Source organism: Petaurus breviceps, unplaced genomic scaffold (assembly GCF_028583685.1).
Source record: "Petaurus breviceps papuanus isolate PSGF00001 unplaced genomic scaffold, PetGlider_PUasm1.0 90879, whole genome shotgun sequence".
NCBI classification, from domain to species: domain Eukaryota; kingdom Metazoa; phylum Chordata; class Mammalia; order Diprotodontia; family Petauridae; genus Petaurus; species Petaurus breviceps.
Window position 1 is genome coordinate 862,647 of NW_027187368.1, and position 15,391 is coordinate 878,037.

The following is a 15,391-nucleotide window of genomic DNA, read 5'->3' on the forward strand; positions in this document are numbered from 1 at the left end:
AGTAAGAATACAGCTCTGGCAAACATGTCAGAGCTAAATCCAGGGGAAATCCTGAAGGCTGGAAAGAGATACTACAATATTAAAAAACTGTTAAAACTTCAAGTTGAACAATTTATTTTATGTCTTTCCTGTCTCCTTACCAGCTCCTAGAAGAGTAGGTACTAAAGTAGTGGCTTTACATGTGTTTGTTGAATAACCAAATGAGATAAATGTGCAGCCATGGCTCTAAAAGTAAAATGGGAATTTTTACTCTCCATTAAATACTTTAAAAAATCTCAAGTGATCCTGAAGTTTCAAGCTTTTGAAAATGCTTACCTTTCAATGATAAGTTCTTTGTTACTTGTTTGTTGGACATAAATGACAATCTTCTTATCAATTCCCTGTCGAAGTTTGAAGCATTGCCTGTCCTTGTCTTTAGGAACTGCACTATAAACCCCCCCCCGCCAAAGAAAGGCTTCATTAATTTAAATAAAATATTATGAGCTTATTATTAAACACTGATACAACTAAACAAACTTGCTTTCAAGTTTATATGCTATTTCACTATTTTATATTCCTCATACATGGCAATCATAATTGCATTATAATACTATTAAAAAAATCATACCAATATAACAGCTTATTTAAGCATTCCCCTACTTCCAGACATTTAAGTTGCTTCCAGTTTTTTTGCAATCACAAATAATGCTGCTACAGCAGAAAAATCTGAATAGACAGCTATTATTTTGTTTGTCTTTGTTAACATTTTCAAGGTATATCTCCAATATCAGGGCGAAAAGAATGATTATTTTTATTAACATGTACTGTCAAAAGTGCTTTCCAAAGAGTCTAAAAAGTTTGCAATTCTACCAGCAATGTACTTGTTTCTCCACAATCCACAAGCAAAGAGTTGGAATGTTTTTTATTATTTTTGCCAATTTGAGGAGTATGAGAATTTAAATTTAAGTAATGAGATTTAATTGCTTTTTTTTTTTTTTGCCTTTTGGAGGGCAGTTGGGATTAAGTAACTTGCTCAGGGTTACACGGCTAGTATTTTTGTGTGGGTGTTAAGTGTCTCAGGCCGGAACCGAACTTGGGTCCTCCCGACTACAGGGCCGGCGCTTTACTCACTGTGCCACCTAGCCGTCCCAGATTTAATTGCTTTTAAAGTTGATTTAATTTGTATATCTTTAATAATCATGAAGTTGCACACTTCTTCTAATAACTATTAAACCTGTTTTTCTTATTTTGAAAACTGTCACTGCTTTTATTAATTTTGGACAGTGTTTTCTTGTTTTATATATATTATGTAGCAATAACTTTAAAAAAAAGATCTCAAATCCTAAATCTTTGTACTTTTTTTTTCTTCCTTTGAAAAAAATAATGAAACTTTGAAGGGATCTTGCCTTTGCATCACTGTTGTGGTAACAAAATATAATATGAAATTTCTACTAGAATCCCAGAGTGGCATAGTGGAAAAAATGTTGGATTTGGAGTGAAAGGATCTGTGTGGCCCTAAGTCATTAACCCCTTTGGGATTTAGTTTCCTATAAAATGAGAGGAGTAGATGGATTAAATGATCTCTAGGGTAGCTCCCATCTCTAAATCTGTGATCCTACCATTTATGATTTTAGAGTTGAAAATGAGCTTAGAGATCATTTATTCTAATCCTCTCAGGTTACAAATGAAACTGAGACTCAGAGAAAGTAACTGACTTGTCCAAGGTTAAAGATATAATAAATGGGAGAGCTAGGATTTGAAATAAGCTCCTGATTCTAAAACTACTACTCTATTATACAATGCTGCACTTAAAATCGTTTTAAATGATAAAATTAATTAATCATAAAAAAGGAACTAATAAAATAGCTTAAGATAGATTTCTTTTTTTTAAGCAATCAGGGTTAAGTAACTTGCTCAAGGTTACACGGCCAGTTTTTTCTGGGTGTGGTGCTGAGTATCTGAGCCCAGATTTGATCCAGGTCATCCCGACACTGGAGCCGATGCTCTTACTCGCTGTGTGCTACCTGGCCGCCCCAATAAGATGTATTTGTTAAACTGGCCTCAAGTTCTGAACCAGGGAACACTCACCCAAAGCCCTAAAAAGGTTAAAAAAAATAGCTGTGATCTTTATTCTTCTTTTTCTGTTTTATTTGTTCAATGGAATAAATGACATAAGCAAAAAAACCCCCACTATTATAGAGTTTTTAGAATGTGGTACATACTCTATTTCTTCAGAAGGACTGCAGTGAATAATTTAAAGGCACATGATTCAGAAAGTACACTGATTTGAGTTTAACAGTGAGGTCAACCGAGGATAAGAGACAGACCATCACATTTTATAATTTTTTTTTATGAACCAAACGATTAACTCCCTATTCTTCTATTGTAATAATGCTAAGATAAAGCTCCATTAAAGTCCTGCTCCAACATCTGATCCTGCCATAGAGGGCCTGTGCTAGTAAAGAAAGCTAATATGTCCTAGCAGAACCTAAATCTGGCAATACACAGGTTCATTACCTGAAGGCTGGCTATCATGTAATGAACTTTTATTTGGGCCATGATATATCAGAAGGCCATGTACTGAGGCATGATGATGATGTAGTTTGCATTAGTAGAGAATACACCCAGGAAATTGAAAATCTTTTGCAGTATGACCACAGCATTCTCCACTTAAGGTTTACTTTCCTATACTTAACTGGGTATGGAAGTGATAGTTTTCAAAAGCTATAAAGCAGCACAGTTCACATTTTGGTCCCATAAAGCTATAAAGGCTCTATGGGTCATGCAATAGACCGTCATTTTAGAACCAGCTTAGTTAAGTTCAGAGAGACATCACAAAAAAGACTGGCCACCAGGTAATGAAATTGGTAAGGACAACTCATGAAACTATTGAGTAAACCACTGTGATACAGATTAGGGTGCAACTATCCACGAAGATAAAATCAATGATCTTTAGAAGTACTAAAGCAATAAGCTACACTTTCGTGACATTTTTCTGTCATAGTGCTTTTATATTCATAATTTCATTTGATCTTCACAACAGCTTTGTGAAGTAGTATATTTGATAAATGAGAAATCTGAGCCTTGACAGATCACAGAATTGTGGATTTACAGCTGAAAGGGACCGGAGAGGACATCTAGTCCAACCCATAACTGAGCCCTAGACATGAAGTGCCTTGCCAAGGTTCATATAGCAAGTACCAGTCAGGCTTTGAACAAAAGTTCACTAAATCTGTGGGTTTTTTCCCCTCCATTAAACCAAGATGACTCAGGTTCACATATTAGAGGTGAATACAAAAGACATTTTTCTCTGTTACTGAGAAGGAATAGAAAGGATTCATTCTTTTTTTCTTTTGAATGCTGATCTTTTAATAGAACCAAAGGATTTTAGTCAGAAGGGAGTTTGGATATTTTCTTAAGTTCACACACAATGAACTAGAGTGGGAAGCCTGGATTCCAGGTCTTTTAACTGTAAGACACAGGGGGTTCTTTATCTGGAGTCTCAGAACTTTAAAAAAATACATTGACAACTATATTTCAATATAATTGGTTTATTTTGTAATCCTAATATTTTATGTATTTGAAAACATTATTCTAAAATGGGGTCCTTAGGCTTGCCCAGACTGTGAAAGGGGTGTATGATACAAAAAAGGTTAAAAATCTCTATTCTAAACCCAGTGACCTCACAACTATATCATTCTATATTAAAATTGAAAAGAATTGGAGATTTTATAATTACCTTTTTGTATTTTTATGACTCCTTAAATAAAGACAATGAAGTTTTGTGATTATGATTAGCAATTAGATCAATAGTGATACTAAAACTCTTAGATGCTTTTATATATACATGTAAGAAGTAAACTTACCACAGAATCTATCCTACATGTTCACCATAATTATAACTGAGTTAATATTAAAACTATAGAAAATATTTGATCATCAGAAAACTTTTACATATTATATAAAATCCCATAAAAACAAAACAGGCCACTAAACCCACAGAAACACTTCTGGCTGCTTTGATCTTTAAGAAGAACACCTATGTGTGTCCAGGTCTCAATATATCCTTTAAATCTAAAATAAATCTGACTATTGCATAATACTAGGCAAAAACAACATAACCGTTAGAAGATATTATAAATGGCTACACAGAAGTTCTGAAGATGATGATGTATAAAAATTACCGGTGAAGAATTAAAATTATATAATTTGGGTTCAAGAACATAAAATTTCAACTACAAGAATATTATAAAATTTAAGATTCTAATTCTTCCACAAAAATCATCCTCCTGTGCCTTATTACAGCATGGAGGTAATCTTGGGTTTTGAAAAACTATGCCAGTGTACTATAAACTCTGGCAAGTTCTATCAAGTTAGAAAGCCTCTGCATGTGTCATTTGGAGACTGGCCTAAATGCAGAGAGGTTCCCCACCAGGATGGCCACCAGATGATGAGATTTTCTGGTTATCGCTATAAATCATCACTTCAAGCATGGGTATGGTACCGGTATAGAGCATTTTCAGGTAAATTCGATCATAGTTATTTTGAGATAACAAAGTAAGATCTGTACTAGAAAATTAAGGGGAACAACTCAGTCAAGGTCAGAAGGGACAAGTATTTGTAAATATTACTTTGGGATGGAAAACTGTAGTTTAAAAGGCCAATGAAGTGGGCAGTAATGTCTAATGAGAATGGCAGATTGATTTTCTGGGTGTCTGAGACGGCCATTTAGTCTGGGTGAAGAAAGGTTTCTTTGGGTAATTATAGGTATAAAACTATTTTAATAGCATGCTCAGTAACTTTTTTTTTTTTAAAGCAATTGGGGTTAAGTAACTTGCTCAAGGTTACATGGCCAGTTATTTCTGGGTGGGTGCTAAGTGTCTGAGCCCGGATTCGATCCCCAGGTCATCCCGACACTGGAGTCAGTGCTCTTACTCGCTGTGTCAGTAACTTTTCTTGAGAGATTTTTGAGGCTTGTAAAAATTTTCTAATATCTTAGGCTTTACAGAAAGAGGTCAGACATACACAAGTATCTTCAGTTAACTTCCAAAAAATTATCTTAAGGTTTAAAGACATGACCCTATCAAGGCCAGTTCAGAAAGTCCAAATCTTTTTCCTAAACAGCTGACAGAATATTTCCAATTTTACCAAATGAGTGCACATTAAGTAAAAGTACAACCCATTTTCAGTTTTCTAGTAAACTGGCCAGCAGAGGGAGCTGAAATGCCAAATTCTTAATATGTGAATTTGTCATCATTCAACATTAAAAACAAAAAAAAAAACCCACCATCTTTTTATTTTTCACTTATCATTTTGTGAAGAGGTAAAGAATGTAACATAATGCAGTCCAATGGATTTGGAGAAAGGGATTGTTTGGGTTCCTACAGCTATGGGGTCCTCAGAAAATCATTAAGCTTTAAAATCAGTTTCCTTATCTGTAAAATGCAGATACTAAATACAGGGCTGTTGTGAGGAAAGTGTTTTTTTAAGAATAAAAGTGGCAAAACAGATAAGTTGTTTTTAAATATCCCTTTACTACTATTTTCCTCTGAATATTGGTTACTTCAAGACAATGATTTACCAAGCTAGCAAGCTTCAAATGAAGCCCGGATAATAGATAAGTGTTGGTCATCTGAGGAACAGCCCAGAGAAGCTGGTATCATATAGTATCAACCTGCATACTGGCCACAAGACAATACATTTTTTTCTATGGGGATTCACTAAGAGCATCCACTAAGATTTGGAGAGCTTGCAATTTACATCAATGAAAGGAGTACCTGCACCAATGAAATTACAGATCCCTGAAAAATCAAAGTATTTTTGCTGTTATATAATATAACCAAGAATTTTATAATAAGCTGAAGGGGCCAACTCAGGCAGAAACCAATTGTTGGCTGTGAACTGTAATAGTATTTATAAAAACAGCAGCTAACATTTGTATGTTTTTTGAACACAAAGATCTATTTATGTATAATAACCCTCTGAGTGTAATTTTTCCTTTTTACAAATGAGGAAACTGAGGCTCAGAAAGGAGAAGTGACTTGCCCAAGATTACAGAGCTAAGACCCCAACCCAGGATTTCTCACTACTAGTCTGGTGCTTCATTTACTTCCTGGAGTAAAAATGTTAGCCCTGGAACATAGTATATTAACTAAAAAGAAGATACAGTTATTACTACCCCCAAGAAAGGGCACCAGCTTTTAGAGAAAACCCACATTTCTCTCTTCCCAGTTTGTTCAAATAGTGTTATTTGTAATTTGGACCCATGATTTCATTAGTGAGAGCAATTCCCTCATATGGAAACTCCCTCCATGGATGAAGATTGGCAATTCATTAATTAATGAATTAACTAATAGTCTTGGAAAGCTGCTAGGGGGCATTGAGAGATTAAGTAATTTGTCTAGGAACACACAACTGAGGTTTGGTCCTTTAGACATCAGGCCACATTGCCTCTCATGCTTTAATTAGAAAACCTGATTTCAGCTGTAAGAGGTTCTTCATGCTATAGCAAGTCAAACAAATATATAAATCCAGTGGTCTCAGCTTCTGTGTATTTCAGGATACAAGTCAACTGTATATTGTTTAATTTGGCTTACAAAGATAATGGTACCAAATAGACAATTTTTGTTCCAGGGAAGAATGTTCTTTATTTTCCTTTGATACTTTCAGTAGGATAAATCCTTAAATTCTACCTTTTAAAAGTAGTCCAAAACATTCCCTTGAAATAAAAAAAAAATTTTAACCAAGGAGACTTATTTAATATGACTAAACATTTTACTTGTTTAACTGCCAAACATTGATCATATTAATATAAATTTATAGCAAATGAATAAAAGGATATTCTCTACCTAAAGTAACCTTTACCATCATCTTCTTTTATTTCTAAAGACACGGAGAAGGTGAAGATGTCACTGTCAGGAGTCTGTGGAGCAGCTGTGGCGGAAAGCGGGGTCTGTTTGGCAGAACGGCGGAAGGCAGTGGCAAAACTGTAGAGAATGCGACTTACCTGAAGTCACAAAGAACCAGACAGGTTAGGGGGGAGCTTCTAAAGAAACTAGCAAATACACTTCTACAATGGGAAGGTTGTTGCTTCTTTTTCCTACAAAGTCTGGGAAAAGAGTCTGGGACCTGTGATTGCTAGCATGTAGCATGCTAATGAGGCACTTCACATTTTCTCTGAGGATTTACAATTGCTTCTCCTTTTTCTGGTTAACACCCATTTTTTAAAGTTTTCAAATGAGATTAATCTTATCCAGAAAGGGCACTTAAGGAGAGAGGCAGTCAGGAAAATCTGAATTACAGAACATGGGAAAGTTCAAGTTGGAAGTTATTTTGTAGGGTTCCTAGTCTCAGAGCTTCAACATCATCATAATAACAGTATTCTGAAAGTAGCGGTCAGCTAGATCTCAGGGAGTCATCTGACAGATTCTTAGGGAAAAACCTGACAATAAAAAAACTTACCTAATTAAGGTAGCAAACAAAGACTGACAGGCTATTAGGACCAAACAAACAAGTGCTATGATAATTATGGAACTGACTGCAGCTGAGTATCATGTGAACAGACTTCTTATCAATTAGGAATTGTAATAGAAGTAGAAAATAATTAATTATAACATTAAATCAAAGGACTAGGGCTAGAAGGCTCTTTAGAGAGTCTCCAATCTCACTCCCTTGCAGAGCACTTGAGGGTCTTCTGCGACTCAGTTACAGAGAGGTTCTAAAACTCCAAATTCAATGTCCCAGGACACAATAGTTGCCATGGACCTCCATACTATGATTTTCTAATAATGCAGTTGACTAGTGAAAAAATCTGGAATACCCTGGTCTAGCTTGACCCCCTCATTTTAGAGATGAGGAAAATGAAACCCAGAGAATCTAAATTACTGAAGATCATACAGCTAGTAAATGGCAGAGAGACTTAAGTAGAACTCATATTACCTAACTTTCATTCCATTGCTCATTCTATTACCTACCTCTATATGTATTTCTTACATTAACATAAAGCAGAACACCTGCATCAGCCAGATGTCAAAACTGGCATTCATAATCAAAGCAGACTGTGTCATTTGAGATTACCAGGGAGCATAGGGGATAGAGTGCTAGAGTTGGGAGTAAGAAAGGTCTGAGTGTGACATTCCTCAGACATTTACTAGCTGCGTGACTTTGGGCAAGTCACTAAACTTAACTCAGTCTTAGCTTCTTCACTTATAAAATGGAGATAATACCTCAGAGAATTACTGTGAAGGTATAAGATAGTGCTTAGCAAAACTCCAACTGATATGTAAATGTCATCACTTATATTAAATACTGTTATTACTATAACATGCTACCTCTTGTCTCCACTGAGATTCGATATAATGGCTTACATACTGCTAATATTCCAACCAAATCCTTTCATACACATTTTCTTGGTTTAGGAAAACTTTTGTTCAGCTCAAGGTATGAGAAACTTTAAGTTTTAATATTTCTACCCATGAACACAAACATACAATAGGAATGTTCAACACTAACTAGCTTTAGAAATGTTAAGAAATGCCATAAGCAGGAATCTGTAACAACTTAAACAGTAATTCAATTAGCCAGAATGTTCCATTAATTGTACTTTTACAGGGTTGGAAAACTAAACTTTTAATTATGTTGTACATAAGTATTTCAAGACACCTAAATTGTAAAAAATCTTTTTCTTAAGGCTTGCTGGGAAACTTGCAAAATCCTGCCATGACATTCTTCTGCTTTGGTAGAATTCAATTCACATACACTTGTTGAGGGCAAAGATGAAGTCCTCTGCCTTTTATATCCTTACAGCCTGCCACAGTACATGGAACAGTATGTCCTTAATAAATGTTTGTGACTGAACTGAGCACAGCAGTGTACCGCAGGGGAAGGATGATGGGAGTTAAAAGACCTGGGTTCAAAAATCAGCTCTGCTACTTACTGTTTAACTGGTCTTGGGCAAGTCATTTAACCTTCATTTATAAAAAGAAGGGCTTGGCCTAGACCTTTAAAGGTCACCCAATTCCAAATCTGTGTACACAAAATGTTCCTCTGATGACCCTAAAGGTCATCATTCTGAATACCAGTTACTCATTGCACAGTAGAGGGAAGGGATTAGCCTGATTTTATTGACACAGGACTTTTGGAGGAATCCACTAATGTATATCAGCATCTTCTCTGCAACTAACAGCTTTACAGAGTTACCCAGAGCACTGAGAGGTGAAGTGACTTGCTCATCACCTAGGCAGTAAGCAGAAGCCTTGGGCTTTGAACTCAGATCTGAAGTCAGCACTCTCTGCTATGTCAAGCTGCCTCTCTCAATATAAATTACTGGGGATTAAAAAACCACCTTAAACTTGTGTAGGTGGTAAATTACCTGGTGATAGTGCTGAACCAATCAAAACATAATTATTTAGCACATATATGGGGTTTTTCCATAATCACATTTGATTCCCCCAGCTAATTTATGAGACAAACAAGTATCTTTATATTTTAAAAATAATTGTGAGTTTCTTGAGGGCAGGGACTGGCTGATTTTTTCTGGCTTTTGTATCTCTAGTGCCTAGCACATATTAATCACTTAATAAATGCTTCACTGATTAATGAGGAAACTGAGAATCAGAATGACTAAGTATAAATGACTTAGCCACCAAGTGGCAGAGCAGACACATTAGAACCCAGGGCTTCAGAGTCCAGGGTTCTTTACATACTGCACCACACTGTGGAAAGTGATGAATCATCACATACTGTTAGAGCTGGGAACTGCATTTTAGAACATACAACATTAAATGCGGGAGCATGAAAGGTCCTTAGATTGTGCAGTGACACAACACAGGACGTTACAGGAAGAGAAGACCCTCAGACACAGTCTGTTAGAACCAGAAAGTGTTAGAGAAATCATTTTGTCCAACTTATTCCTTCTGCATAAGTGAAGACTAGCAATCTGGGCAGAGACGAATCAGTAAGAAACCCAGGATGGACCCGGGTAGTTGTTTCAAAAAAATTACTCTGACATGACCTTGTTTTCTTGTACTTGAATTTTTCTCTGTGTACACAATCTAGTTAGAAAGGAAAAAAAAAAGTCAGGTAATTAGAAAGTGGGGTGTGTGTGTGTGTGTGTGTGTGTGTGTGTTGTGTGTGTGTCTTGGAGTTTGGTTAATTATGACTTAACTATATCTTTTTCTAGTCTCAACAGACAGTAAACAGTGAGCACAAGCTCAAATCACAGTCCTTTTGAATATAAGTGAGAATTTTATTATTTCTAGAAATTCTGGAAGGTCATCTAAGATTCTTGCACTCAGAGAAAAGGACTTCAGTTGCAGAGGCAGCTGTCTTAGAGACTTACAGCTTCTTGTATCTCACACCGGAAGACGTGTATTCTGAAGAGTTCGGCATTGTAGTGGCTTTCTGTAAAAGCAAAGCAGTCGCTTTCAGGAGTTCCATCATGCCCTCTAACACAGAAGAGGATTTTATAGATGGGGTAGTTTGCAATCTCTGTATTCGTTTGAGGATCCAAAAGTCTGTTTTATGATATAAAAAAAAATAAGAGGAAAAGATCAGAATGTTAAAATTCTATAATTTTGGTACATGTGTATGAATTTCAAGATATATTTCAAACAATCAATATCTATGATCTACGTTGAGTATTATTACCATATTTATTTTTTAGTCTTTCTACATAAAAACCATATGTGGACTCCTGAAGGTACTGTTTATAGGGAGATAGCATAGTGTGATGTAGGGGAAAGGGTATTAGACTTGAAATGAAGAGACCTGGGTTTGAATGTTTTTATGGTACTTACTAGCTACATGTTCCTGGACAGGTCATTTATACTGAAAAATTACTACAGAAACTTATTTTTTAAATATTCTAAACAAATTGTGATTTCAGTGGTTATTACTTGCACATACTGCTCATTATTCCTCTAGGAACAGATAATTTCTTGAGTTCAGTGATGTTAAAAAAAATACACCTCTGGTAATAAATCATATGTGATGAGCCTTCAATCAATACATGAACAAATATGTATTAAGTGCCTACTCTGTGCCAGGAAACTGTGCTAGGTGCTCGGGAAACAAAAAGAAATAATAATGATAATAATAATAAAAATAATAGTAGTAATTGTAGTAGTAGTAGCTAGCATTTATACAGAGTTTTAAGGTTTGTTAAGTGCTTCACAAACATCTCATTTTATCTTCATAGCATTCCTGGAAGGCAGGTGCAAAATCACAGAAAATGAGATGGAGTGCTATGTGTGAGAAGTAGTGAGAAGGCCAGTTTGGCTGGACCCATAGCATGTGAGAATGGGAAAAATATATAATGAGGCTGGAAATGTAGGTTGGGGTCAGGTTTTGAAGGGTTTTAAGAGTCAAACTGTAGAGTTTATATTCAATATTAGAGGCAACAGGGAGTCACTGGAATTTAATGAGTAGAGATAGCACTGTCAGAAGAATGCTTAAGGTACTTTGCCTTTTAAGCTGTGTGGAGAAAATAGAGTGTCAAGAGACTTGAGGCAGAGTGGCTTGTGTGAGGAAAGAGAAGGGGATATGAGGTAGTAGAAATGACATTCAGTTAGTCAGCAACAGAATGGACATTCATATCACACCCTCTAATTGTAGTTGTTCCCCAAGGTTCTGTCCTAGGTTCTCTTCTCTTCTTTCTTTACATTACCTCTTGGTGACCTCATCAGCTCCCATGGGTGTAACTGACACCTCTGTTGAGATGATTCTTAAATCTCTAGTCCTTGGGCTTTGCCTGAAACTTTCAATTCTACACCAAAATCTGACAACGGGACATTTCAAACTGGATGTCCCAGGGACATCTTAAAGTCAGCATGTCTAAAACTGAACTCATTCTCTTAACTGATAAATCTTTTCCTGCTCCACACTTCACTATTTCTGTCAATGACACTTCCATCCTTTTAGTGTCTTGGATTTATAATCTTGGTATTATTCTCTCCTTCTCCCTCACCTCATATATGCAATCTGAGACCAAATCTTGTCATTTCTGTCTTCACAACCTCTCTCACATCTGACCCTTTTCTTTTCACACAGCTACTATGCCTTAGTTCAACTAATCATCTTTCACTTAGCTTATTGCAAAAGTCTCCTAACTGGTCTCCCTGACTCAAGTGCCTTATTCTTCCAATCCATCCTTCACATTGTTGCCAAAGTAATTTTCTTTAAATGAATATCTAACTGTGAACTCTCCTACTGAATCAACGTCAGTGGCTTCCTATTGCTTCTAGCATCAAATATAATTCCTTTGTTTATCTTTTAAAGCCATATACATCCTGGTCCCAACCTATCTTTCCAGATTCATTTGACATTTCTTGGCCTCCTGTATTTTGTGATTAAATCAAATTGGCTTTCTCCCTGTTCCTCTCCCCCAACACTCCATTTGCTATCTCTGAGCCTTTGCCCTGGCTGGAAAGTACTTCCTCCTGACATCTGCCTCAGAGACTCCCCTGCTCTTCCCTTTAGGATACAACTCAAGAACCACCTTCTGTTCAAAGCCTTTCTTGATCTCCCTCACTCCCTTCCCATCTACACTGCATTTATCAATTCTACTCTGAGAAGGTTACTAGAGGCTTTACCACACTGCCAAAGAAGTCCAGGACATAAAAAAAGGTTAAGAATCCTAGCGCTTTGCTTTGATGAAGCATAAAGGTAGGACTTTATTGTAAATTATTATCAAATAAAAATAATAGCTTACATATATGTAATTTAAAACTTATAAATGTCATAACTATCAACCAAAACAAATAATATACATATGCTTTCAATATCTGCCTGTAGTTATACTGTCTCTGGTTTTGCGTTCATTTTCTCTTTTTCCTCTTATGTTGTTTTAGTCAAAGTGTATATAGTTCTGGGTCTACTGATTTTGCTTTGCATCATTTCAATTAGGCCTTTTCATATTTTTATGTTTCATATTGTTTTTTTTTTTAAAGCAATCGGGGTTAAGTAACTTGCTCAAGGTTACATGGCTAGTTATTTTTGTGTGGGTGCCAAGTATCTGAGGCCGGAACCGATCCCAGGTCTCCTGACGCTGGGGCCAGCACTCTTACTCACCGCACCACCTGGCTGCCCCTTTGTATTGTTTTTATAGCATAAAAAATTACACCATACATATAAACCATTATTTATTCTGTAATTCCCTAGTAGGTTCCATCCTTATTACCTTCAAACATGTCTAAGTCTTCCCCTACCCTTAAAAATCTTCAATAGATCCTACCATCCCCTCAAACTAACATCCTACAACTTGCCTTTCTCAGCCAAATTCATGGAAAAACTTGTCTACACTCACTGTTTTTAGTTTCTCTTCTCTCCCCTCCCTAACTCCTCAACTTTCTGCATTCTAGCTTCTGACCTCATCACTCAATTGAAACTGCTCTTTCTTATGTTATCAATGATTTCTTAAGGGACAAATGTGATGACCTTTTAAAAAGTCTTATTATTTCCTGACCTATCTATCTATTGCATTTAACACTATCAACAATGATCTCCTAGATACTTTCTCCTCTCCAGGATTTCTTGACACTAGTTTAGTTAGGGAGATCAAGAAAGGCTTTGAACAGAAGTTCAGCAGTTCACTTCCTGCCTGCCATCATGATCACTCTTCAGTCTTTTTTTCTGGCTCACCATCCACATCACACCCTCTAATTGTAGGTGCTCCCCTCAGCTCAGTCCCGAGCTTGCTTCTTCTATTCTCTTTTCCCTTTACATTCTCTCTTTTAATCTCATCAACTTCTATAGGTTCAGCTATTTTCTCTATTTCTCTGACTCAGAGATCTTATCTATCCAGCCTGTCACTCCCCCTAGCACCAATCTCATGAGCATCATCAATTACTTATTGACATTTAAAAACGGATGTCCTGGAGATATCTTAAATTTGACAGATCCAAACCAGTTCATTATCTTTCCCCAAAAAATGTACCCCTCTTCAAAACTCTTCTTTTTGAAGCACAAAGATTCCATTTTTCCAGGTTAATAACCTTGGCTTTATCCTTAAATTATAATTCTCCCTCACTCAAAATATGCAATCAGTAGTCAAATCTTGCCATTTCTACCTCTACAACATCTGTTACATCTGATCCATTCTCTCCATGCACTCTGTTACCATCTTAGGAGTTTAGGTCATCACTTCTCACCTAGATTATTGCAACAACCTCCCAACTGGTCTCCCTGCCTCAAGTTTCTTCCCACTTCTGTTTATCCTTCAAACTGCTGCCAAATTTTTCTTTAATGGTTGATCTATGTCATTCCCCTACTCAGTAAACTTCAGTGGCTCTGTATTGCTTCTAGGATCAAATAAAATGCCTGTTTAGCTTTTAAAGCTCTTCATAAACTTGCTCCAACCTATCTTTTAACTTTCATTGTATTTTTGCCCCTCCTCTTACACTCTACAGTCTAGCCAAAATGCCTGGTACACAGTAGGCACTTAATAAATGTTTACTGCATTCGTTGCTGAATTGTTTCTCATACAGCACTCCATATCACATTTCGGTGCCCTTTATACTGACTGTCTTATATGCTTGGCACATATCCCTTCTTTACCTCTACCTCACAGAATCTTTCTTTCAAGATACAACTTAAGCACCACATTCTTCATGAAGCCTTTCTGGATTCTCCACAATATTCTAGTGCTCTCCCTCTCAACATATGTTTGATTTAACTATTGTGTACTTTTTCTCTATATGTTTATAATTGCTTTTGTTGGAATTGTTTCCTTCCTTTGTGTTTGGATCCCTAATTCATAGTAGAAGGCCTGGCACATAATAGGTGCACTTTAAGTACTTGTCAATTGATTTAAAGTATGTTTTTTTTTTTTTGAAAAATCTACTTTTGTGAGGTTTTTTTTTTATGCATTTTGTTCCAGGATGACTGGATAAACATAATTTTGAAAATAATGCACTCTCAATTTGTATAGCATAACATAATATAATATAAAAATACGGCATAATATAAAACCCTTGTTTATCTCTTTTAATGCTTTCTGGGTTGAATTAAATACTACCAGTATCCACTGATATCACTCCCACTTGCAAATTTTAGATCACCTTTCCATTTCTAATCTATCAACCCTTTGCTGGATTAACAATTTCCTATAAACAATATACTGCTGAATTCTGATCTGTGAGCCATTCTGCAATTCTGTCCTTTTATTGGGCCATTTATATTTACTATTATAGCTAATGGTTTTATTTTTTCCATTCACTTTTACGAAAGGAAAAACATACCTTCTTAATCTCATAATTTTATTAATTCAAATCTAACAGAATTACATAAGGTTCTTTTACAATAATAGTTTGCTTTAACTTGGACTTCCTTACTATCTAAGATAAGCTCTTCCTTCTAGGATGACTATATCCCCTTTTTCTTTCAGTTTCTGAGTCATTCTTCTTCCTACCTTCTC

At 36.0% G+C, this 15,391-nt stretch overlaps 1 protein-coding gene across 4 annotated transcripts in view; it reads right to left on the minus strand.

The window, feature by feature from the left end:
• Positions 1-15,391, minus strand: part of RABGAP1 (RAB GTPase activating protein 1) — a 215,354-nt gene that overhangs the window by 132,551 nt on the left and 67,412 nt on the right. For all 4 annotated transcript variants that reach the window (XM_069073725.1, XM_069073726.1, XM_069073727.1 and 1 more), the window contains exons 5-7: positions 10,319-10,493; positions 6,828-6,985; positions 316-426 (exon numbers count right to left, since the gene is read on the minus strand). In XM_069073725.1, coding sequence (XP_068929826.1) covers positions 316-426; positions 6,828-6,985; positions 10,319-10,493 — 444 coding nt within the window. The remainder of the gene's footprint in view (positions 1-315; positions 427-6,827; positions 6,986-10,318; positions 10,494-15,391) is intronic.